This window comes from Lissotriton vulgaris, chromosome 12 (assembly GCF_964263255.1).
Source record: "Lissotriton vulgaris chromosome 12, aLisVul1.2, whole genome shotgun sequence".
NCBI classification, from domain to species: domain Eukaryota; kingdom Metazoa; phylum Chordata; class Amphibia; order Caudata; family Salamandridae; genus Lissotriton; species Lissotriton vulgaris.
This window is the reverse complement of record NC_141700.1, coordinates 740,027,315-740,052,779: the sequence shown is the minus strand read 5'-3', so window position 1 is coordinate 740,052,779 and position 25,465 is coordinate 740,027,315. Positions and strand designations below refer to the sequence as shown.

The following is a 25,465-nucleotide window of genomic DNA, read 5'->3' as shown; positions in this document are numbered from 1 at the left end:
TAGGGTGGGTCATTCTTCATCACATAGAAGCCTGGGTGCAGGATAATGATGTCTTTTACCCAGTGTTGTATGGCTTCAGGAGAGGTTTTAGGACTTTAGAGCAATGTATTAACCTTAACCCCTTCGCTCCGGCGGCTATTCCGCCGCAGCGCTAAGGGGTTGGGGCGGCCGCGCGGCGGTTCCGTGCTTGTGACGGAACCGCTCAGTCACGGCTCGCGGGTGAGCTGTGCTTGTGACGGAATGGTTCCATCACGGCCCGCCCGTTCTTTAGAACGTCAGCGCAGGAGCGGAATTCGCGCAGCGCAGGCGCGGCGCCACGGCCGTGACTGAACCGTTCCGTCACCAGCACAGCCCACCCGTGCCTCGTGATGGAACGATTCTGTCACGAGCATGGAAGAGGTTAACCAAATTGTTGGGAAACATGTGACAGACAAGAGAGAGGTACTCTACATTGCCTTTATGGAATGTATAAGAAGCACATTTGACAGGCTCAACTTGTCCAAGCTACAGGACATTTTATTTTGCATAAACCTGCCCCCTCCACTGGTGGATTTTTGATGTACCCTGCATAAAGGGATCTGTTTTGAGATGGAATGCACTGAATTGTTTTAACTTTCCTGTGGTGTCCAGCACGGCTGTGCTTTGGCACCCATTTTGTTTTATTATATATTAACAGTCTTAACTCTTTATAATTGCTAGCGTCAAGAATGTGCCAAAAAGTTAAATCTGCATCCACTCTGCCCTTCACGTATGCAGATCACTCTGTTCTGCTGTCCGGTAGTCCCAATGGAGGGTGACTTATCGATTACCTTTTGAGGTACATTGATGGCTTGGACCTAGACACGAACATCTCCAAGATGCATTACATGGTGTGTGGCAGGCAGACTAGCAAAATGAGGCCAATTTACATCAAGGGTAAAATAATCTGGAGGGTCAGTGTGTTTCCTTATTTAGACGATCACCTTTGATGCTTAGAACAGCTGGGTACCCTGCCTTTCGAATTGCTGCACAGTTCTTAATCAATTTTGTGGTGCTCTATTCAAGTTCTCACCCATCTTGGTAAAAAAAAACGAATCTTCCTTTATTGAAAGCTTATAAATTAACGTGTTTACAGGTGTGGACATATGGGGCTGGTTTTTGGTGCCACTATGACTGCATTAAACTGCAGGGAGAGGAGAACCATTGTTGCAGAAGGCTGCTAGGGCTGGCCCTTGGAAATCCTAGTTTCTTTATGCACGAGGAACTTAATTTAGGTTTTGTGGAGGATGCAATTAGTTTGCCCCTATGCTCCCATGGTTGGCGGTATTGAGTAATGAATTCATGCCTCTTAATCGAGACCTGATAGAAGATTGTTTAAACTGCGAGTTCGGCCACCAGATCCTGTGGCTTGTCTATGACAGGCGTTTGGCCGACTCTTTGGGCAGACCCAAATTGTATTCCTCCCTTCAGGCCATGATTAGGATAGAGTGACCTCTAATCAGAGAGCAAAGTGTTCTGGGTGCTAACGAATCTGGAGAAAAGGGGGCCCTCGGCAAAACTACTTTGCAGGATTATCTGATTATTAAAACTAATGAGCTGCCAGAGCCCTACTTGTCAGATCTCTGCTAGTGAAAATTCAAATAGGTTTCATCAGACATTATCTGATAAATTTGATGTTCCCACTTGGAGCCCTGTCTGCGCAACAATACCGCTCCCCAATCACTTGAGAACGTTATCTAATTCTGTATTTATATGCACCGTTTTGCTATTGGGACCGACTTCATATCCTTAAAAATCGAGAGTTCCGCCAACATGGGATTCCTCTGTTACTTTCTAAATAATATACCTGACCCTGCAGTCTCTTTAGCTGTAGGCGCATTTTTAAAAAGTGACTTCCACAATTCAGAAAAAAATTAGTTTGACTTGCTTGAACTACCAAGCGTATTTATGCATTTATTCATTTTAAATTTATTTTTTAACAACCCTGCTTTTACATGATTACTCCAATATGCACTCCTGCTGTACTTCGTCCACTCGATCGACCGATGGACCCTCCACTTGCAGCCAATTCCACTTCTCCTGCAGCACAGGGCTGCACTGGACACTGCACCACTTCTTCACAGAGACCCACAAATAAACCAGAACTGCTTCAATGCATCCTGCTCAAAGTCAGTTACCTTTGCAAACACACCACAGAAACCTGTGACACCATCACCTCACTCTTCCCCGGTGTTGCCTTCATCAACAAAACATGGCTCAATCCCTCCTTTAAAGCCCGACATCACCACCGCAACAACCGATGGCTACAAGATGCTACACCGGGACTGCACCAACAAGCACAGCGGCGGCATCACCATCATCTTCAAGGAAACCTTCTGATGCACCATCAACAACAACTATACCATGCCACTCATGAAACACCTCAACTTCCAACTGCTGCCAAAACCACGCTAAGAGGCACCTTCATCCATAGAGCTTTAGGAACCCAACCAGCCTTCTGCGACACCATCCCCCACCTTATCGCTTCATTGTCTTCGACTCTCTCCACTATGTCCAACTCGGCGACATTAATTTCCACTTGGACAACCCCAATGATGTCAATATCACTTTTCTCCTGGAAAACCTGAACAACATTGGCCTCACCCAACTTGTCACCAAACCCGGCACACAAGGCTCGAGAAAGCAATCAATGTACAGGTCACCGACTACCTGGAACAAAACCGCCTTCTTGATGCCTCTCAATCAAAATTCTGTGCCAACCAAAGCACAAAGACAACACTGATCACTGCCATAGATCACATCAGAACTCTCCTCAACTGAAAAGAAACTGTGACCCTGATCCTCCTCAACCTCTCAGCTGTCTTTAACATTGTTTCCCACCACACCATCATCGTCAGACTCTAAAACAGCACAAACAGAAAAAATGCCCATATGTGGATTACCTTCTTCCTCACAAGACACACAATAGAGATTCCGGCTGTGTCCCTTCACCTCAGAACATAAATACATTGTATGCAGCTTACCATAAAGGATTACCCCTCAACTCTACCCTGTTCAACATCTACATGACCCCCATTGCAAACATCATGAGATCCCACAGCCTCAACATAATCTTCTAGGCCAATGACACTCAACTAATCCTCTCACTTACCAAAGATGCCACCTCCACCAGAATTAACTTAGCCAACTGGATGAGAGACAACTGACATAAACTCAAGTCCGACAAGCAGGAATTGCTGATCTTTGAGAAGAACATCTCCATATGGGGCCACAGCTGGTGGCCTAAAGAACTCGGACCAATGCAAAAAGAACAATTGTTTGACTGAATATTGATCAATGTCAAACGTTAACCTCACTGCAAAGATATGGGCCTAAATCCATCGTTTTGTTGCTCCCCATGTCAATCCAGTTTAGACCCAGTTTTATACAAATCAGTCTTGACCCTGTTCTTGATGGGAACAGTACAGCCCGAACTGCCAAGTCAGGTCCTCCCTGGACAGTAAACAAGCATCCTGGGACCTACATCCACACCTACAGAACATGCACATAACTCAGCCATCATCCTAGACAGTGAACTGACCATGAAATGACAAGTCAAGGCAGTCGCCTCCTCCTGCTTCCACACCCTTTGTATGGTCCACAGAATCTGCAGATGGATCCAATTCCACATCAGAAAAACAGTCACACAGGCTCTCATCACCACCCAGCCCCTTAGACAAATCCAGACCATAAAGAATGCTTTAGCCAGACTCATTATGGACCTCCCCAAATGGATCCACATCACCCCCACCCCAAAATCCTTCACTAGCTCCCAATTCTGAACAGATGCAATTCATGATCCTCACACACGCCTACAAAACTCTACACGATCAAGAACCATCCTACATCAACAATCAACTGAGCTTCCACCTTCCCACAAGACAACTGCGCTGCTCCTCTCTGGCCCTTGCCCACACCCCCATATCCATCACAGCAGCAGTGGTGCCCGCTCCTTCTCCTACATCTCTCACAAGACCTGGAACAACCTGCCACTCAACCTCTGAACTGCACCCTGCCTGGCCGACTTCAGAAAGAAACTCAAGACTTGACCCTGTCAGAGACACAGCACCCGCAGCACCTAGATACCCCTTAAGGTAAAATTGCTGCGCTATATAAAAATGTTGATTGATCAATCATGCATTGTCTTATTTATTGTACACCAATGTTTCTTGATAAGTGGATGTTTTTTCCTTTCATGATTATTTGCAAAAATTGAATAAAGTTATAAAAGATGAAAGATCCATCACTCATGACATGTTCTATGACATCGTGGATAACAGGACTGCAACATCTGAAATGTCATCATTGATGACACACTGCATTGAGAGGGCATAATTTATATTAACTTTAGGGCATGAGTGTAGTTAACAAAAAAGAATCACACCAAGTTTGCTATGAATACAATATATAAATAAATATAAGGGGGATGGAGATTAGAATGGAGACACAAATGACTTAGAGATACATGTGTGCTTCAATGAAAGAAAGCATTCTAAAAAGTAAATTATTATTGCACTAGTTATAAGGGTGACAAAACCCATAAGTGAAGGACTAGGTTGCCTTGGAGTGCTAAATGGGCTATAGGGAGCCCTCTAGCTGTAAAATCAGCCATTAGGATTTGATACACCTTGCTGCTGGAAAAAAGTAAAACTTGTGAATTCTGTGTGAAACTAAAAAGTAGATGAATATGACATGAGTTTGTCTTTGGATTGGCCTGTAAAACATATGCTTCACATTTAAATATTTGCATATTTATAAGATTTGAGCTGCACAATTATTTTCCTTGGTGTATATTGAAAGCAATGTCATTGTTCTTTTCTGCAAATTTGGATATATTTCCGAAGAACCACAACTGGGACAAGACTGTGAGGTAGAGGGTGGATTTCGCCAGGATCTAGTGAACAATTTCAAGGGCAGGGAGCCAAATCTAAACTGAATATAAAGTTTCCTATCCTGAGGTATAGTGATAATTTTCAAAGTATTATTCATATGAGACAGTCAGTTTGAAGTTCATAAACTCTAAGGTTAGACTGCCACAAGATGAACTGGAAAGTGTGTCCTGTACAACCCAATCTCAGTAGTGTTTCTTTATTGCATCGTTGCTAGGAAGCAATAATGGATCCTTGGTGATCAAGTAACCCTTTAGTCCTTTCGCACTTAACAGGGATTTCACACTACAAATTCAACCTATCTTATTAGATTGGTTGAGTGTGATAACTTCCTTGAGGGCAGCACCGTTTGTGGACAACTCAGGAGTGCACATATGCCCTGCCAAAACAATAGGGGGCGTAGCTTAGCCTTCTAAGTAATAGTGGCTCTGCCCAGGTCCAGCCTTAGAGGGTGGTGAGGTGTACTTTGTGGTAGCAAAACCAGGGACCTAAAGAACTTCTTGTCAATAATCAATAGGGCATCCATATTTTCAAAGGCCCACAATTCAGCTCCATAAAGTAATGAGCCTAGAGCTTTAGCCTCGTAAATCTGGAGACTGCTGCCACCGGTTTACAAAAAGAGCTACTGTTTTTATTAATCAGGGCCCCTACTATTGGCCTACATTTAAGAGTCTGTTTGGCTACATGCAACTTCCACGTCATGTCTTCTGCGATAGTAAAACCCAAGTAGTCAAAAGTGCTCACACTCTCCAGGGAACCCCTCTTAATGGTAAATACCCTCTAAATGACCTGTGAGGGTTAAGCAATAGAAGGTTCCTCTTAGTGGTGTTGGCATCTAGGCCATCAGAGTCACACATTTTTTTTCAACAATTTATAAGCAATTGGAGCCCACTTGGTGTTTTAGATATTAGCAAAGTATCGTATGTGAATAGTAGGACTGTCACTCCCCCCCACCTCTCCCCCAGGATTGGAGCATCCGCAGGGACCTCTGAGAGAAACTGGGCGACACCATTCACGAAAAGGGAAAAAAAGTAGGTGCCAAAACGCAGCCCTGGCACCCCCCCCCCCCCCCCCCCCCCCTGTTAACTTCTATTGGGTTACTAAGCTGGCCTTGGCAGCCTCAATGGACTCTAGCTAAAATTGCCTCATGAAGGAGGATAATAAGTGATAACATCTCCAGAGGAATGCCCAAATCATTTTAAACATGCCAAAGCTTGTTTCTGAGGATGAGGTCAAAGGCAGTCTTGAGTTCAGTTCAGTTCTTATCTTTATCAGGTCTTGGGTATGTCACATTTATGTCTGGCACCAGCCTTTGTGTGCTTAACAATGGGGTAAAAGTTCCCGGGGGTTACCCTACCCACTTTTGTAGAATTTCCTGCGTGCCCTATATCAAATAATAATCCTACTGTACCCCTCCATGCCGAAATCCCAGATGGCAAAACCCTTCTCTCATTGTGAAGAGCCTGTGTGCCAACCCCAGGGGTGTGGCCTAAGAAATGAGAATTCCCTCCACTGTGGTCTCTTCATACCAGTTCTGGAGAATCCCCTCTCCACTGGGGAGGGAGTCTGCCTTTTTTGGAAGGCCTGTGCAGATGTCATCTGATACCTGCCTGGGACAGGGCAGGCCCCTTTAAAGTCAATTAAGGTCCTGGGCACTGCCTAAATTGTTATCCTGCCAGAGGAACAGAGACACACATCCCCCACTTCCAAGTCTTTATTTTTTGCTCTGGAAGCAGGTTTCACTCCTCATTCAGGGTTGAACACTCAAAGACCTGTATCTGGAGGGTAATGTTCAAAAATTAGCTTTCTAACTCTTTCTTAGCTGAAGATAACAATATTACATTGAATATTGTATTCCAATGTATTCCTATGAAACAGCTAGACAGGCTTTTTAACATTAAATTTACACATACATTTAAATACCATGCATGTTGCCTTATGAGCAATAGGGTGCTCATAGATGTAGTGCCGGTCAATGGGTTTATTTTGACAGGTCAAATTACAGTTTAAAAGCTGCTTTAGTCAGGGTACAATGGTAGGCCTGAAGCCATGATTTACATTATTAGTCTAGTGAATGGCACAAGAGGTGCTTCCGTCAACTACTGACAATTATCTTATGAGCCATGGGTATAATTTGTACCCTAAACTAGGGACTTATAGGTGCATAACCCATGACAATTAGTATTATATCATATTTAAAGGAGAAGCACAAGAACGTTTACCCTGGTTAGCAGGGGTAAAGTGCACAAAGATCTTCAGACAGCAAAAATATTTAAGGCAAAAACCTAGAAGTACACCACACAAAAAGATGGTCATCTTCTACAATAAGTGTAAAAAAACTCACATAAGTTATCAGTGAATGAAGCATATTCTTGCATAAGTAAACTTTGATATGCGTTACTTATTGCTCCAAATGTAGGAAATGTTTCAGACTCACAGAGACGTGTAAACTGCAGCCATGTGAAAGCATCAAATACACTATCATATAATCCACTTTTTTAAACCAACACTAATAGGCCACATCAAATTGTATCCATTTACATTAATTAGACAGTCACATTTTGTGATCTCCTGCGTGTAACTCAAATTCAGAGAAGGAGGTCTTCAAGGCACAGCAGACATATATTCCCAAACCCACATTTCCCAACATGAAAAACTTTTTTAAAGGACCTCTTCTCCAATAAAAGAAGACCAGATTCAAAAGCTACTAATTACTAAATAGTGGCTGAACTCAGCAAGTCAGACTTCCTCCATTTCTCTCAGAGCCTACAGAGATCTGCTGCAAAGTGCCCTAGGGCTCCTAACTGAGCCCAACCCTCTTCAACGTCTACATGACCCCGTGCAGCCAGTGTCAGACATCATGGACTCAAAATCGTCTCCGACGCCAACAACACCCTGCTGATCCTCTCTCTCAACAATGAAGTCACAGCCGCCAGAATTAACTTTCACACTTGGATGAATGCTGTTACCAACTAGATGAAAGATGCCTGCCTCAAGCTCAACTAGGACAAGACCGAAGTACTCATCCTGGTACCTGCCCCCTCAGCCTTGGATGACTCCTGTTGGCCCATTGAACTGGGAAACCCTCTCACCCCGGTGGACCACACCCCTAACCTCAGCATCATACTGGACTCCTTGCTCACTATCAACCACCAGATCAACCCAGTATACTCATCTTGCTTCTACTTGCTCCACCTGCTTGGAAAGACATTCAGATGAATCCCCACAGAATCCAAAAAGATGGTCACCCACTCCTCATCACCAGCAGACTACGGCAATGCACTTAATGCCAGCGTCACCCAAAAACTCCTCAAGAACCTACAGAATGTTCAAAATGCTACAGCTAGACTAGTCAACAAGATACCCCGCAGCAGTCACATCACAGAACACCTTTGACAACTCAGCTGGATCTCAGTCAAAAAGAAAATCACCATCAATCTCCTCACACATACCTACAAAGCTCTTCATGATGTAGACAGCATATCTGAACCCCCACCTCTCATTCGACGTACCCTCCAGACAAACTCGCTCAGCCCAACTTGCTCTGGCCACAGTCATACGAATTGCTGTGTTTGAAACGGCAAAATAGCTTTGTACATCAGGCTTAAAGTTTGGAACTAAATCAAGGTTTCTATGTTTATTTGGTAAAAGAAAAACACATTTTTATACAAATTGATTGTGTGACAAAGTATCAACCTTTTATGAATTACACTAGAACAAAAATTAATTTTTTACACATTAGTCACACAAACAATTGTGTTTTGGCATTAGAAAACTGCACTCCATTACTAAAACAAGTTCCAGGGCTAGTGGCCACCCACAACAAAAAGGGTTCTGTTCATACTTTAGCATTTACAATCTAATCCAACCACTTCTGTCTGTCAGTTTTAAGTCATTAAATTCATGGATGTTTTTAGTGAAAGCCTTACATCAAGCACAATTTCAGCTAGAGGTAAAGTTGAATTTCTAGGCATAGAAACATCAACAGTTCAGAGACAGAGACAGAGACAGAGACAGACACAATGAAGGTGAGTAGAAATGTTACTTATTGTGAGCATTGAAACATTGAAGAAGCCAAACAACCCGTCACATGCATGTTTGTAGATATGGAACTTACAGAACTCACACCATGCCACAGGATATGAACTCATGCGCTTCAGGGAATGTGATGAGGATGAGTAGAACTAAGTTGCACTTGGCCCTTGAGCCATCGGTAAAATATGGCCCATCAGGTGACTGCACTAAGCACTTACAGTTAGGAAAATGGGTCCGGCAGTAATGTATTTTAGCTCCACTCCTTTTCATTTTATACATAAATAAATTAGGCCAGTTAATGGAAGATTGCGAATATGTCCCGAGGATAGGACACAGAACAGTTCCAGCCTTTTTATATGTGAATGGCTGCAACTTTTATTATGTACTTTTTATGGTTTAATGGAAACTCTAGGTCCTAACATTAATTATTCTAAATCATACACCATGACCATAGGTTCTAGAGCAGGGGTCTCCAAACCGGTCCTGGAGGGCCGGATCCATGCCAGATTTTTAAAATTACTACATGTATCTCAATGGGGATATCCAAAAAATCTGGCATGGATCCGGCCCTCCAGGACCGGTTTGGAGACCCCTGATCTAGAGGAACTAAGGCTAAAACCCATGCAATAAAGGAAAAAAACATAAGTAAGGTAGACAAGTTTAGCTATTTAGGCATACTACTGGATGATAAATTGCCCTGTGACCCATTATTGAAATCTCACACCCAATCCTTTAATAGGGCTGTTTTTTGCATAGATGCGTTTTCCAGGTGTTTAGGCTACAGTCATATTAAGTCTATTTTATATCTTCATAAGACTAAGTTTGTTCCAAGTGTAGAATGTGGAGCAGAGGTTCGGGCTACAAATATTTGACTTCCATACAAAGAGCAGAAAATAAATATTTAAGGAAACTGTTACGAATTCCATAGAATGTGCCGGCAGAAATAGTACATGATGAGATAGGGGCAGGCTGTGTAGCTGACTATATTGGCTTGCACCCCTTATTTTTATGTTTTTCGATTTGGACCAAAAAAGAGCTAGAATTTAATAGAGTAATAGTGAGAGACTGTCTGCACATGGACCAAACTTGCCTATACCTTGGCTGAGTTATATAAAAACTACCCCGACAAATTTGGGATCTCATCTCTTTAATTCCCCAGAGCGAATCTCAAAATCATATATTGTAGGATTAAGAAATCAGTTATGGTGTATACCCATGAAGCGAGAACTATAGACTCACATCACAAGCACTGCTGGGCACATTATGCAATGGTGAAACCTATTGATAACATCGAATTTTATTTAACATTGGATATGCTGGTTAGCCAGAGAAGACTTCTAACTTATTTTTTGTTTGAATATGTTCCTCCAACTAGTAGCAGGATAGCATAAACCACAAGATCCTCCTATTTGTACATGTGATGATTTTTCTGTACTAGACACTTTACATATTGTTTTAATCTTTCCTAAAGGGCCAATTTTGACAAAAGTATATACACCCACAACTTGTGCCTTTGAATTTTAACCAAGCAAGACCAGCCCTCCTATATCTTCAATGTTTAGACAATGTCACTGTTTGCTGGTATTTAACCAGATTGTTGTTAGGTGTGTTTTTTGCTTATGTTTGACACTGAACCATGATGGATTATATATTATGGAATGATATTCCTTGATGTTCTCTTTTTTGTTGTACTTTTATGATTGCTGAAGCTAATCGAATAAAGTAAATATTGATTGATTGATTGAGTAGAACTCTATGTAAAAATATCACAGTTAAGTTATCAACTCAATCACTATCACTATTAATGCTCTCAGATTATGAAACAATATTCAAGAACCACTAAAGGAGACACACTTTTTCAACCATTAATGTATTCACTTTGGATGAAAAAGTAAATACCTGAAAAAGACTCCCTAAACCAGTATGACAACAGAACAGTCAGTTATTTTCATTATTTAATATGCTGTTTCTGGAAATTGTTTTCTGAATATTTCTAGCCTAGACTGACTCTTTGATCCTTTATAAGATATTTATTTTGCCTCATACGTGTAACACATTTTGCAGGATCATTAGGAACATTGTATCAGACAGCTACAGTGAAGGTGTCTAAGTAGTGTCTTATTTCTTCCCAACGTCCTTTCCCATCAGATATTCCTTTGTGTTCATTTGAGGTCTCAACAGAATAATGTAACATTTTGGGAAGAATATGCAGGAAACCAATGCAGAACTGGAAGACAAGATGGCAAAGACCTCCATTGCAACCATGTACTTGCCCTTGGTGCTGAGATAGGCTGGAATAAATGAGAACCAGACGGTAAGAAAGGCCAGCATGCTGAAGGTAATGAATTTGGCCTCATTGAAGCTGTCAGGCAGTTTTCTAGCCAGGAAGGCCACTATAAAACCTATAGTGGCCTGAAGCCCAAGGTATCCAAGCATAGACCAGAAAGCAATTGTAGACCCTTCATTACATTCATATATTATCTTTCCAGGTTGAGAATTGATGTTATATTCAGAGGAAGGTGGAGAAAGAATTATCCAGGAGGCACAAAGGAGAACTTGAATGAATGTACAGACAACAATCACTATGTACGATAGTTGGGGCCCAACCCATCTCCTTAAGTCACTGTTGGGTTTTGTGGCGTTGAACGCAATGACCACCATAATAGTTTTGGATAAGATGCAAGAAATGCAAAGAGAAAAAGTCAACCCAAAAGCTGCCTGGCGGAGAAGACATTTCACTGTAGTAGGATAACCAATAAAGCTGAGTGAACAGAGAAAGCATAGAGCAAGAGAAAATAGCAGGAGGTAGCTTAGAGAACGGTTATTGGCTTTGACAATGGGGGTGTTCCTATGATGAATAAAAAGTTCAAGAATAGCAACTGGCATTAGAGAGCAAAAAATACATATGACTGTCAGGCCAACACCTAAAGGCTCTTCATAGGAGAGGAACTCTATTACTTTCAGAATGCAGTTGTCCTGCTTCGCATTTGGCCACTGATCCCACGGACACTTGGAACATTCAGTTGAGTCTGTGGGAGAAAAGTATCAAATCCTTTAGCAGTAATAAATAAAGAATTGTCATGTGTTTATTAAGGAATAAATAGAATTATGTACAGTTTACTATTTGTGCATTACCTTTACACAGATTATACATTTCATAGCAGAGTCAATTAATACCCTTGATAGTAATGACTAGGACTATTCAAGTACTTTTTATCTCCACAACTAAGCTCACAGATAATACCAGATACCTTGACTTCATCATCATCATCTACAAGATATACACACATATGTGTATATATATTTTGAATAACTGAGGTTCTAAAATTATTGGGAAGTGAAATATAAGGACTAAGATGACTAGGAAGTGGTTAATTGTAGATCTAAAATAACCTGGAGAACTTGTTCAATATGAAGTAGGTATATTGTATATCAAGTACATCAAAATGTTCAGCTCTGAGTGATATAACTCCACCTAGAATGCATGTGGAAGACGTTTTATTGTCCATATATTGAAGAGGTTAAAAGTTTGGAACATTCCCTCATTGAACAATTTCTGTAATGTAGATCATTGAAAGTAAATTAATATGAATATGTACATTAAATGAAGCTTGTCATATATCACACCAATATATATTCATATTTGTGCTTGTAATGTTTTTTGTAACTATTGCATCTAATTGAGGATGCTAGTGTATATATACTACTTCACTTAGTGAACTGTAACCCTAATTCAGTTGTAATTGAACTTCTTTCCTTAGGTTGTGTTTATGTTGTGTTTGTCTGTATTACGGCCCTGAAGAAGCGTCTCATTACTGCCAAATGCCTGTTGGCTGCGTCTGTACCGGTCAAGATGGATGTTTGAATGGAATAAATTGGAAGAAATAGGGTAGGGAGACATATTTGACTTTTTTAAGGGAAGCCATCATTAGCATGCATTAAGAATTACTTATAAAATTGTATATTTATGTAATAAAATTGTAATGAAAAGGGATTTTAATGTAAAAATTATGTAATAACAATATGAAAGGAATGATAAATGAAATATCATGAATGACTCTCCCAAAACTGTATAATTTTCAGATATTGTTCCCTACCAATGTATAGTGTATTTGTATTTAGAAATTAGTCAGGAAAGGTACCGACTCAGTGGATGGTAGCAAATATGCAGGGCCAATGGCATCTACCAAATGATTCTAAATTTGAGCATATTTCTTTAAGTAAAAAAACACACCTTAACTAAAAAAATGATATATCATGCTGAACCCCAAACTATCTCTAGACATTATACTGCACACATTAGAAGAGTCTTGCACCCACGTGCAGACCCAATTTTGTAACGTATTTGCGATGACCGTGGCTACGGATATCATTGCTACACCCGGCATCATCGTGGAAAATGTAAAATCTGTTTAAATAATTGTTTTTATGCAAACTCCCTACAGAAATATGACTCTAAACAGTGTAGTAATAAACCCCTAATGTCTAAAATACTGTAAAATGTGTGCATATATGTGTTTTGCACTCTATAAAAAAGGTGCAATCATCTACGCTACCAGAGTAATCACGACCCTCTGTTTAATCGTGAAAATGTGATGTAGGGTTTAGATAGTTTCTTAAAAAACCTACTAGAAAAATATGTGTTCATATATGTTTTTAAACCGGTGATGTGGTTAGTAATGTTTGTATTGTATTAGTTAGAATGAATGTTTTAAGTTGAAATTTTTGAAAGTGCTAGTGGTCATTGAATTTCGGCTTTTGTTTTGCAACATCACCGCAAATTTCAAAAAGTCCTCACAAAAATAATTTGTAGAGAAAATGGACAACATTTTAAGCTCTAGGGTGGCTCTGACAGAGCCTTTGTGTTGAGAGTGTGTATAAGAAACACAGAAACCTAGAAACACACTGTTCCCTTTGTCTGTAAAGTGAACTCCACCACCTCTATATATTCCAGGCATGTCAAAATGCAGATTGTTGTTGTAGATAGAAAATACAATTTAAAAATCTTAAAAATTCAATAGAAAAATCATAGGACATGGACATCAAAGTAGGAAAATAGAATTTGAAAAACCTTAGAAATTCACTGAAAAAAAACAAAGGTTACAGGGACGATATAGTTATGAAACAGAATTTAAAAATCCTTAGAAATTCACTGAAAAAAACAAAAGTTACAAAGACGTTATAGTTAGGCTCAAGTTTCACTCAAACAAAATGAGTGAAATTCAACAGTTATAGTTAGCTGAGCTAACTATAGCTCGTGCCCCGCAATGCACTGCTGATGACCTCACAGATTATATCACTCATGACATTGTCAGTGACGTCACTGATGCCATTTCAAATTACATCACTTATGGCATCACTCAATCAATCAATCAATCAATCAAGAATTTGTAGAGCGCACTGCTCACCCAGTAGGGTCTCAAGGCGCTTGGGGGGGCGTTACAGCTCGAAAAGCCAGGTCTTGAGTTGTTTCCTGAAGGAGAGGTGGTCCTGGGTCAGCCGTAGGTGGATGGGGAGGGAGTTCCATGTCTCATGACATCATCCACATAATCTCTGATGCACCCACTCACACCCCATATAACCTTTCATGCACCCACTACAACTTTCACACTTACATTCTCAAACCATTAAAACACCCATACCAGTACTTACATACCCAGTCACTGATTAATAGGTCTACACACACATCCACTCAGTTATCCATACAGCCACTCATACACCAACTTACCACCTAATACAGCCATTGATATATCCACTCATATATCAATAGAGTCACTCACACTGTCAGTCACTCATAGAGCTACTCACACACCTACTCACTCACCAATAAGGTCAATCACACAGCTATTTTCTCACCAATACAGTTATACACACACCCACTCACTATGCATACAGATAGTAACACATACTCACTCGCCTGTACAGGCACTCACACAAGCACACACTCATCCATACAACCACTATCACAATCCCTCACTCACAAATACAGTCACTCATATAATCTAACACTCACTTATACTGCCTTTCACATATCCAGTTATTCACCTATATACCACTGACACATCCATTCACTCAACCTTACAGCCATATACACACACACCCATACACCCCCTCACACACATAATCAATAACCCCTACATCCACTGACTCTCCCACTCACTCATCCATACAGGCAGTCACACACACCCCCACCCATACAGACACTTAGACACCTATACAAACAGGAGTGCACAACCTCATCACTCAGGAACAAAGCACACACAACATACCACAACACACACAAGAAGTGCACCATCACAGAACAACACAGCCACAGCAAACAAACTACAGATGCACAGGCAAAAATCTGAACAAACACTGCAGGACATCAGGGGATGCACATCAGGCAATGCCAAGGCCACATCCACACAGCACCGTACGCACAACAAGCAGTGTGTGCACACCAAGCATACCAGTCACACACAGACATGAGTGAAACAACATCAACCCACACAAGACAAATCAGCACAGCACAAACACAACAGCACACCCAGTAAGCTAAGCAATACCACAGCCAACACATATACATCCAACACAACTAAAACAGATGCACAAATCTGGGATACAAAAATGGAATTGACTTGAGCCTAAATTAATAAAGTCACTCGAACCAGAATTTGTACTTGGAATATGAATGGCCCTAGGGAAGCAAGTAGACAAAGGAGGATTTTTTAATACCTAAGTCAAGCAGATTTTGATATTATGATTCTACAAGAAACTCACCTCACAATTAAGGAATGGGAGGCGACTGTCGCTAAGCAAAGATGGGTTGATTTTTCGCTTCATACTACGCAACAATTTTGAACTAAAGGTGTGGCGATTATTGTTAATAAATCAGTCAAAGCAATCTTGGGTTCCTCCAAGATAGACAATAAGGGGCTATGGATTATGACAGACATTAAAATACAAAATGAGGAGGAGGAGCCTAACGTGCGCCGAAGATGGCTGCGTAGGAGAGCAGCTCCGTCAAGACTTACCCCTCGCCCCACATCCTGTTTAAATCCTGGGTCGCGGCATGGAAAATCGGTCGGCGGAGATCCCGCAACACCCCCCTGGCGCAACTCCGGTCCTGCTGCGAGGTCGGGGACCGGAGCAGAGTGTCGTGCAGTCTTGGGCCTCCGAGGTTGTTGAAACCCGGGGCTAGAGTGGGATGTGAGGCCGGCCGCAAGTGTCACAACAAAGGCGGCAGAAACCAGAAGTGGCCGGTCGGGGCTGAACTTTGTGCATCCTGGACCGGGAGATAAGAGGTGAATCCTCATAGCCTAACCTGATACCTGCCTGGCGACGCCTACCTGCACATCAATAGTGGGTGATTATCGGTGCATTTTGGAGTCGGAAAGACGCTGGAAATCAGCTGAGGACCGGGGCATAGGGGCCCGGCGAGTGGGTGAGCATAGTGGAAACCGGGTGCTGGCTGCGCAGCAGAAGCCAGTGCGGAGGAGGTGAGCAGAGGGACTGGACCCCCGACTGTGGTGCATCCAAAGACGCTGTCTCTCAGCGTAACAAGGCTAGATCAGCAAAATTGCTGCTCTTTAGAAGTGTAACCGCCTGGCTGTGTGTGGAGCAGGAGTAAAGCTCATTTGCCCGGGTTCGCACCTCCCCCCTTTTCTCCCGATCACCAGTGTGAGTGCAGGGAGGACTGTCAAAGAAGTGTTTGGGTGGTGGATCAACTGGCCTGCTGATGTCGCTGATTCCGTGGGCTTGGAGGTGGCAAGAGTCAATTGAGGAGTGTGGCATTGCGGTCAGGCCAGTGCCCAGAAGTGACGAAGGACATTGCAGCTGCAGGGGCCGCGGGGGACCGGTGAATTGGCGAAGTGGACTAGGCCAGTGGAGTCGTGGTCACATTGCTGGATGTTGACAGTCCTGGCAGGAAGTCATAGATGGCGACTAAACCTGAAGCTGAGAGGTCCCAGGCTCGGTCCTTCAAGGGTTCTCGCTATGTGCAGGCGAACAAGTTAGACCCCTACACGACGCCCAAGGGGTCCCCACAAGACTCGAAGAAGGTGCAGGAGTTGGGAGGGAGCTGTCTCGCCCACTGGTGGAACCAACGCTTCTTGATTTGATGTTTTCTATAGATGGGGTTAAAACGTCCCTAGGACATAAAATGGAGTCACTTGATCACAAGTTAGATGCAGTGACTATTGAAGTAAACCTTATCAGTGCGGATCTCACCCAAACTAGTGAGAAGGTTAAGTCACTGGATATTAAAACCACGAGTTTGACGGACGATGTGGCAGAGCTACAGCGGGAGGTACGGGAACTTAAGAGGGCTGGGGAACTCACAAACCGGAAGCTCGATGAATATGAAGGGAGAGCCCGAAGGAACAACGTCAGGATCGTTGGAGTCCCGGAAAAGGCAGAGGGCCCTGCCCCAGATTTATTTGAGGAGTATCTCGTCCTTAACCCCCTTCAGCCCAAGGTGCTGAGTAATTTCTTTACTGTCGAGCGGGCGAATAGAGTCCCGGGTAGGAGACCTAGGCCTGGGGCTCCTCCGCGTCCGCTGATTGCAAGGGTACTTAATTTCAGGGACCGAGACGCTATCCTGCAGGCCTCCAGGTCGGGAGGCTCTCTTAGGTTTGAGAATGCCAGCCTTTCCTTTTTCCCTGATTTCACACAAGCAGTGCAGAGACAGCGCCAGGGATTCTTGGGGATTAAGAAGAGGCTCAGGGGGAAGGGTTTGATGTGTGTCGATATTGGCCCGAAGTTGGAGCTAAGGGGAGTGGGGGGGTTTCTTGAGAGCTGTCTTCCTCCTCCTTTCCATCTTTAGTTAGTCGTTAGTTAGATTATGGGGCGACAGGCACATTGCAAGTTGGGTTAGGCGAAAGCGAAGAGCAGGGGTGCCGTTTGGGGGGAGGTGCCCTGGGAATGTTATTATTGGGGTGGGTTTTTGTTTGTTGTTTTGAATCAGTTGGTGTGTTTTTAGTTTTCGTTTACCAAGGCATCGAGTTGAAACGTAGCATTTATGTGTTGCAACAGTCAGAGGATTGTCACTTCCTTTTCATGTATGACGATGGGAGTTAGGGAACTGAAGGTATTGAGTTGGAATGTGAATGGGCTGGGGGACAAAATTAAACGTAGTGTGGTTTTTCAGTATCATAAACGTCATGGGCCTGATGTGGTCTTGCTCCAGGAAACACATTTAGTAGGGAATTCATGTAAGGCAATGCATAGAATGGGATACAGGTTGGTGGCACATGCGGGATTCACATCAGGTTCCATTGGGGTGGGCATCCTGACTCGGAAGGCGCTCCAGTTTGTGATTGACTCTATTTCTGAGGATGACAGAGGCAGATATGTCGGGGTGACAGGTCGTTGGAGGGGCAAGTCCTCACTCTATTGTCGGTGTATGTCCCCCCGGGCATGCAGTCTACTACTTTCGCTGATTTGGGAAAGGTTCTGCTGGATCTGCCAAGGTGATTACAGATCTTGGGGGGAGACTTCAATGCAGTGTTTTCTGGACTTATGGATAGACACCCCCAGCAGGATACGGGGCGTGTTCAGCGATGGCTGCCTGACTTTCTTGAGGCTATGAGTTTGGTGGATGGCTGGAGACTGCTCCACCCGGACCAGAGACAATACACCTTTCCTTCTGGGGCCCATGCTAGTCTTTCCTGTTTATATTATTGCTTGGTGCCCGTGGCCCACGCATCTTACATTGCTGAGGTAGTTTACCTCTCCAGGGGCATCTCTGACCATTCCCCACTCTGGTTCCGGTTCTGTGTTGCATTGGGATTGGCGGGTAGGGTAACCCCTAATAATCCCTGGTATATGCGTAACCCCAGACTTCGTAAAGACCTTATCAAGGCTCTAGATCACTACTTCCTGGAAAATGAGGGATCGGTGTCCTCTTCTGTTTCTCTTTGGGAAGCCTTTAAGACGGTTATCAGGGGTCAGGCGCTGTCATTGATAGCTGGAACGAAAAAGGAAAGGAATAAAGAAGTTGTTGAAGCAGAGGCTGAGATAGGTCGCTTGGAGGTAGGAATGGAGCAGGAGGTAACTCGTGCTAAACTGCACGTCCTAAGTCTTAAGCAACTTGAGTATAGATATCTGGTCACTGATAGTGCCATGGCCCTAAGTAGGGAGCAGCAGGGTCGACTGTATGACCTCGGAGATAAAGCAGGGAAACTTATTGCCTGGCTAGACGAAAAGGATAGGGCAGATCGTGTTGTCCCAGAACTTGAGACAGCTGAGGGAGCACGGCTTACGGATCCCCAGGGTATAGTGGATAGCTTTGCGGTATATTTTCAAACTGTGTATACCTCGGTCTCGGATGGACCGGAAGAGGACTCCTATTCGCTCTGCGAGATATACAGCTCCCGTGCTTGTCCAAGGAGGACCATCATTTTATGGATAGTGCCCTTACAACCGATTAAATAGCCCTGGCAGTACGCTCCTTGAACTAGGGTAAAGGACTGGGGCCCAACGGGATCCCAATTGAGCTATATAAGCTTAGGCCGGATAAGATTGCTCCTTACCTTAAAGGTATGTTTTTTTGAGGCCCGTGAGAAGGGGGTACTACCTTATGATCAGAGGGTGGCGTCGGTGGTGGTCATCCATAAGGAGGGCAAACCGAAGACTAAATGTGCCTCTTATAGGCCTATTCCGTTATTGAACGCGGAGCCTAAAATACTTGCCAAGCTTCTCTCTATTCGGCTGATTAAAATGATTAGCGGACTGATACACCTGGATCAGTCGGGCTTTATTCCCCATAGAAATACGGCTCTAAATTTACGTAGGTTACATGGCGTGATAGCCAGGGCTCATACCCTGCAGGAACCGGCCATAATAGCCTTGCTGGATGCAACAATGGCCTTCGACACCGTAGAATGGCCGTATTTGTGGGCAGTCCTGGCAAAATTTGGATTTGGGCCCGACTTCATTCGCTGGGTGCGTTTGTTGTACACTGAACCTCTCACCCAGGTAGTGTTTAACAATTGGGTCTCAGCGTCCTTTCGTCTCGGTCGGGGCACTCGACAGGGGTGTCCCCTCTCTCCGCTTCTTTTCTCGCTGTTCCTGAAACCCTTGGCGGCCTGGATTCACTGGGAGCCTTCTATCCGGGGTATTCGATGGTCCCCTGACTGGGAGGACCGCATCTCTTTGTATGCGGACGATATTCTACTTTATTTGGCCTCACCGAGAAAGTCCCTTATTGTTGTTTGTAATGTGTTAGCCTCCTTTGGTAGAAACTCGGGCTGTCCATAAACTGGGGGAAATCTCTCTTGTTCGTTCTTAGGGGGGAGACTCCGGTTCCTCCGCGAAATTGTCCGATTCAGATTAATACGGGCGGTTTTAAGTATTTGGGGATTTTCATTTCATTGGATCCAGTGATCCGGTATGCGAGGAATCTCCTTCCCCCTTTGAAGAGACTTAGGAGCGACACGGCTAATTGGAAGACACTTCCTCTCTCCCTGTTGGGGCGCGCAGCCCTCTTTAAAATGACGTCTCTGCCTCGTTTTCTTTACGCCCTTCAGAAATCTTTAGATATTGTGCCAGACAGTTATTTCCGAGAGGTGGAAGGGTTACAGCGTAGTCTACCATGGGAAGGTAGACCCTGTATTGCTTTAGCTAAATTGACGCTTCCATGGTATGATGACGGTATTGCCCTCCCCGACATTAAACGATACTACTGGGCTTCCCAGCTGGCTGCCATCAACCAGGGTACTTATGGATCCGTCTCGGATCCCGGATACGCGATGGATAGGTGGCTTCTCCCTGGAGGTAGTTACAATAGGGCATTGCATGCTAAGTCAGCGAAACTGCACTTGACAGGGCCAACTAAACATGCGGTTTGGATCTGGCACGACGCCACGAGTTCTTTGGGATGGAGGGACCGATTGACACTAGCCACCCCACTGTTTGATTCGGAAAGGTTGGGCAAGCTTTGGAATACAAGAGGTTTTTATAAGTGGGATTTGACAGGGGTTTCAACCATCGGTGACATCTGGAATAGGGGGAGGATTAAAACATTTGAAGAACTGCAGACCGAATTTGATCTGAGTAGAACTGAGTACTTTCGCTACGCACAGGTCCGAAATGCATTGAAGCAGAGGCAGACCTTCCTGAGGCCTCACCCCTTGAGGATAGAATTTTAGATGGTCATCTGCCTAAGAAAACGATCTCCCTGATCTACAAGAAATTAATTAACCAGGGAGTGGATCTCCTTAAGGATCTGAGGGATAAATGGACGAGAGATAGCATAGAATTGGACGATGAGGACTGGCAACTGGCTGTGTCCTCTCCGAAGGAAGTCGCGATCCCAGCGCGATTAAGGCTTGTTCAGTTGAAGATATTACACAGGGTCTATGTCACAGGGCCTTGCCTATTCTGGATGTGGCTATCTGAAACAGGTTTTTGCAGACGGAAGTGTGGTCATGTGGGTACGTTCTTCCATATCCTTTGGGAATGTCGGTATATTGTAGAGTATTGGGGTAAGATCCACAACACTATGGATGCGGTTTTGGGGGTAGCAGTGTTGCCGGAGGCGAGGAGATGCCTCCTTAATATTTGGGAACCCACTGATCTTAATTTGGAGCAAACTAAATGGACAACACTTGGTTATATGATAGCTAAAAGAAATATTGCTCAGCAGTGGGGATCCGAGTGGACTCCTACCCTTGAGGGATGGAAAGATGACCTGGATTGGTGTATGTTTCGTGAAAAGACTGTTTACATAGCAAGAGGCCGGCCTCGAAAGTGGGCATCAGTTTGGGGGCCTTAGAACCAGTATAGGGGGAGATCTGTGTGCCACCTAGAGACTCTGTTTTTGATATTCCCCCATCCCCGTGAGTTCTTGACATGTATGTACCCAGTTCCCCGTTTCCCCCCCGGAAGATGTAATGGGATGTGGAAAGTGTTTCCTCTGTACTGTGCTTTTTTTATGCCTTTCCTTAATAAAAAGAAATATAAAAAAAACAAAATATACGAAATGAGTGAGTGGTGCTGGTGGAATACTACGGCCCAAATATAGACGATGAGTCAACTCTCAGAACTATATACAATCACTTACTAGAAACTAATTTTCTGATCATTATGTGTGGTAATTTTAATATTTTACAGACTCCCTCTCTTGACAGGTTCAAGGGGGAGAGAATAGTACGTACGAAAATTGGCTACCTGATCAAAGTCCTTAAGGATGATCTGAATCTTGTAGATATTTGGACAGTAAAAAATAGGACCGTAACTGGCGTCAGTATTTTACCTTTAATAACAAAAACACAGTCATCATTCTAGAATCGATTATTTTTTGATAGATTCTATACTGATAGACTGATAAATAATGTTAGTGCAGTATCTTACATCGCAGAACACTTATCAGATCATTCAGTGGTCCAGATGGACTTAACATTTTCTAGTCAACCAGAAACAAAAAGATGGACATTCAATAAAGCCCTTCTGAAAGATGTCTCAGTAGTTGATAGTTAAAGACTGACACCTTGTTCTATTTTGAAGTGAACGATATTTCAGCTCCAATGGAGGTGATATAGGATGCCTATAAGTCATTTATCAGAGGTAGAATCATTAGTATTTCAGCTAAAATTAACAAGGAAGTTAAAGAAAGATTTAGGTTATTGTGAGCCTCTCTTAATCAAGTAGCCAATCAAAATAATGTAGAACGGAGGGAGGAAAGCCCTGAGGTACTAGCTAAGCTGCAAGATATGTTAGACTATCTTGATAGTATCACTAGAAGAAGATGAGAAGTTATTAAACTTGCTAATTATTAATATGGAGAAGGGTGTGGGAAACTCCTGGCCTGGAAAACTCGCGTCAATCAAACCAGAAACTTAAGTAAGAAGATCTGTAATACAGAGACAGGCAAGATAATCTCCGATAGGGCCAATATGGAAAAAGTGTTTGAAATATTCTTTCAAGATCTGTATACTGAAGACCTTGCGGACCCAGATGCCCAAATAAAAAATTATTTGAATAAAGTTTCCCTACAGCCTCTATCTGGAGACCAGGCCCGACAGTTAAATAGGAAACTACAAAAAAAATCTAAAAAGAGGAAGTGCAGCAGGTTTAGATGCCATCCCCAATGAGTTCTACATTGCTCTTAATGAGACACTTGCCCCCGTTACAGAAAAATTATTTGATAGTATTTTCTCTAGCAATTCTCCAATCCCCAACTCCTGGAATGAGGCAGCAGTTACTTTGATTTTGAAGCCCAATAAAGATTTTAATACATGTGAGTCCTATAGACCTATCTCCCTGCTGAATTGTGATTACAAAATCTTTGCACAAATTTTAGGAGGGGGACCCTTGTCCCCACCACATTTTCAAGAACTACCGCCCCATCTCACTCCTCCCATTCCCTGCCAAAGTCATTGAGAAAGCCGTCAACAGTCAGCTCGCCGCCTTCCTCGAATCCAAAAATACCCTCGACCCCTCACAGTCCGGCTTCAGAGCCAAACACAGCACCGAGACGGCCCTCATCGCAGCAACAGATGACATTCGAGCACTACTGGACAACGGAGAAACAGTTGCCCTCATCTTACTTGACCTCTCCGCAGCCTTCGACACAGTCTGCCATAGCACCCTCATACAACGCCTCAGCAACGTCGGAATACAAGGAAAAGCTCTGGACTGGATCATCTCGTTCCTTGCCGGAAGAACCCAGAGAGTCCGCCTCCCCCCATTCAAATCAGAGGCCACCGAAGTCATCTGCGGCGTACCACAAGGATCATCGCTCAGTCCCACCCTCTTCAACGTTTACATGAGTCCCCTCGCATCCATCGTGCGACAACACAACCTCAACATCATCTCCTACGCAGACGACACCCAGCTGATCCTCTCCCTCACCAAAGACCCAAACACCAAAAACTAAACTCGGACAAAATGGAAGTCCTCATCCTAGGATCATCCCCCTCTGCCTGGGACGACTCATGGTGGCCACCGGCCCTGGGCACAGCACCCATACCTACAGATCACACACGTAACCTTGGCTTCATCCTAGACTCCTCCCTCTCGATGACCAGACAAGTCAACGCTGTCTCTTCCTCATGCTTCAACATCCTACGCATGCTCAAAAAAATATTCTGTTGGGTCCCCACCGAAACAAGAAAGACAGTCACCCACGCACTGGTCACTAGTCGACTGGATTATGGAAATACCCTTTACGCTGGAGCCACTGCCAAACTACAGAAAAAACTCCAACGCAACTAAAAAGCCTCCGCCAGACTCATATTGGACATCCCCCGTCATGCTCACATTTCCGGTCACCTGAAAGACCTCCACTGGCTTCCCGTAAACAAGAGAATCACATTCCGTCTCCTCACCCACGCACACAAGGCCCTCTACGACCTTGGACCAGAATGCCTCAACACACGACTTTCCTTCTACACACCCACCCGCCAACTACGCTCATCCAATCAAGCACTCGCCGCAATCCTGCGCATCCATAAATCCACCATGGGAGGAAGATCCTTCTCCTACTTAGCAGCCAAGACTTGGAATTCTCTCCCCACTCACCTCCGTCTTACACAGAACCACCTCTCCTTCAGAAAGCAACTCAAAACCTGGCTTTTCGATAAGTAATACACCCATCTTGCCTCAAGCTCCTTGAGACCCTCAGGATGGGTAAAAAAGCTGGCCTTGTATGCCAATGATTTGATGATTTTTACAAAAGAATCACCTGCGATTTTGCCAAAGTTGGAGCATCTTATAATAGATTTTGGGAAGATATCTGGTTATTTAAATAACACACAAAAAACTGAAATTATGTCACGGAATTTGCAATCCAGCTCGCCTTTAGTTCACCACCAAATAAGATACTTAGGTATTCAAATTACTCAGGACATTGACAAATTGGCCCAGGTCTATTCGGAGGTTAAAAGGAAAGAGGTCAGATCTTTACGCTACCTGATTTTCCGTAAAAGATGAGCGCCGTCCAGGATCAAGTTTTCCATATGAATTAAAAGGTTTATTTGAACCACGGTAAAATAAGAGGACTTCCACTTCCATATAAGAGTGGCTAGGACCAACAGGCATATTGGTGCCAATAATTTCTTGTTGCCTTGGAAGAATAATCACTTATTGGCATTACCTTTTGGGAACCAATATACAATAAAGGGACTGGATGGGCTGCTGGAATATAGACATTCGAGGTGCAGCTCCTTAACACCCATTAGAAATAAGTTTTTTGCACACCGTGTGCAGCCCTAAGGTGCTCCGCAGAGAGAATACCAGTGGTATTATTATTTCACAAACCTCTTTACTCCATGAGGTTTTTAATGTGCTTTTTATAAATAAGAAAGACTAGTATTTGGCTTGTCTTGAAGAAGGTGGTTGTTACCAGAAAAATACCACCGAAACGCGTCAACGCATTTTTTCTATTCACCTGATTGTATCCAAAGAATATGTTCATGCCGAATAGATGAATGCATTGATGGACATATGAACAAAATTCCATGTGGAACAATCTGAGCATGATGTGATCACTATATTGCACTCTTTCTTTGTCTCTCATTTATGTTATTGTGGTTGCATGC

General features: G+C 43.5%; 1 protein-coding gene across 1 annotated transcript in view; it reads right to left on the bottom strand.

Annotated features, from left to right (window-relative positions):
- Nucleotides 1-11,060: 11,060 nt before the first annotated feature.
- LOC147678478 (extracellular calcium-sensing receptor-like) overlaps nt 11,061-25,465 on the bottom strand; it is a 118,358-nt gene continuing 103,953 nt past the window's right edge. Inside the window, exon 6 of the mRNA XM_086945656.1 lies at nt 11,061-11,971. Coding sequence (XP_086801782.1) covers nt 11,061-11,971 — 911 coding nt within the window. The remainder of the gene's footprint in view (nt 11,972-25,465) is intronic.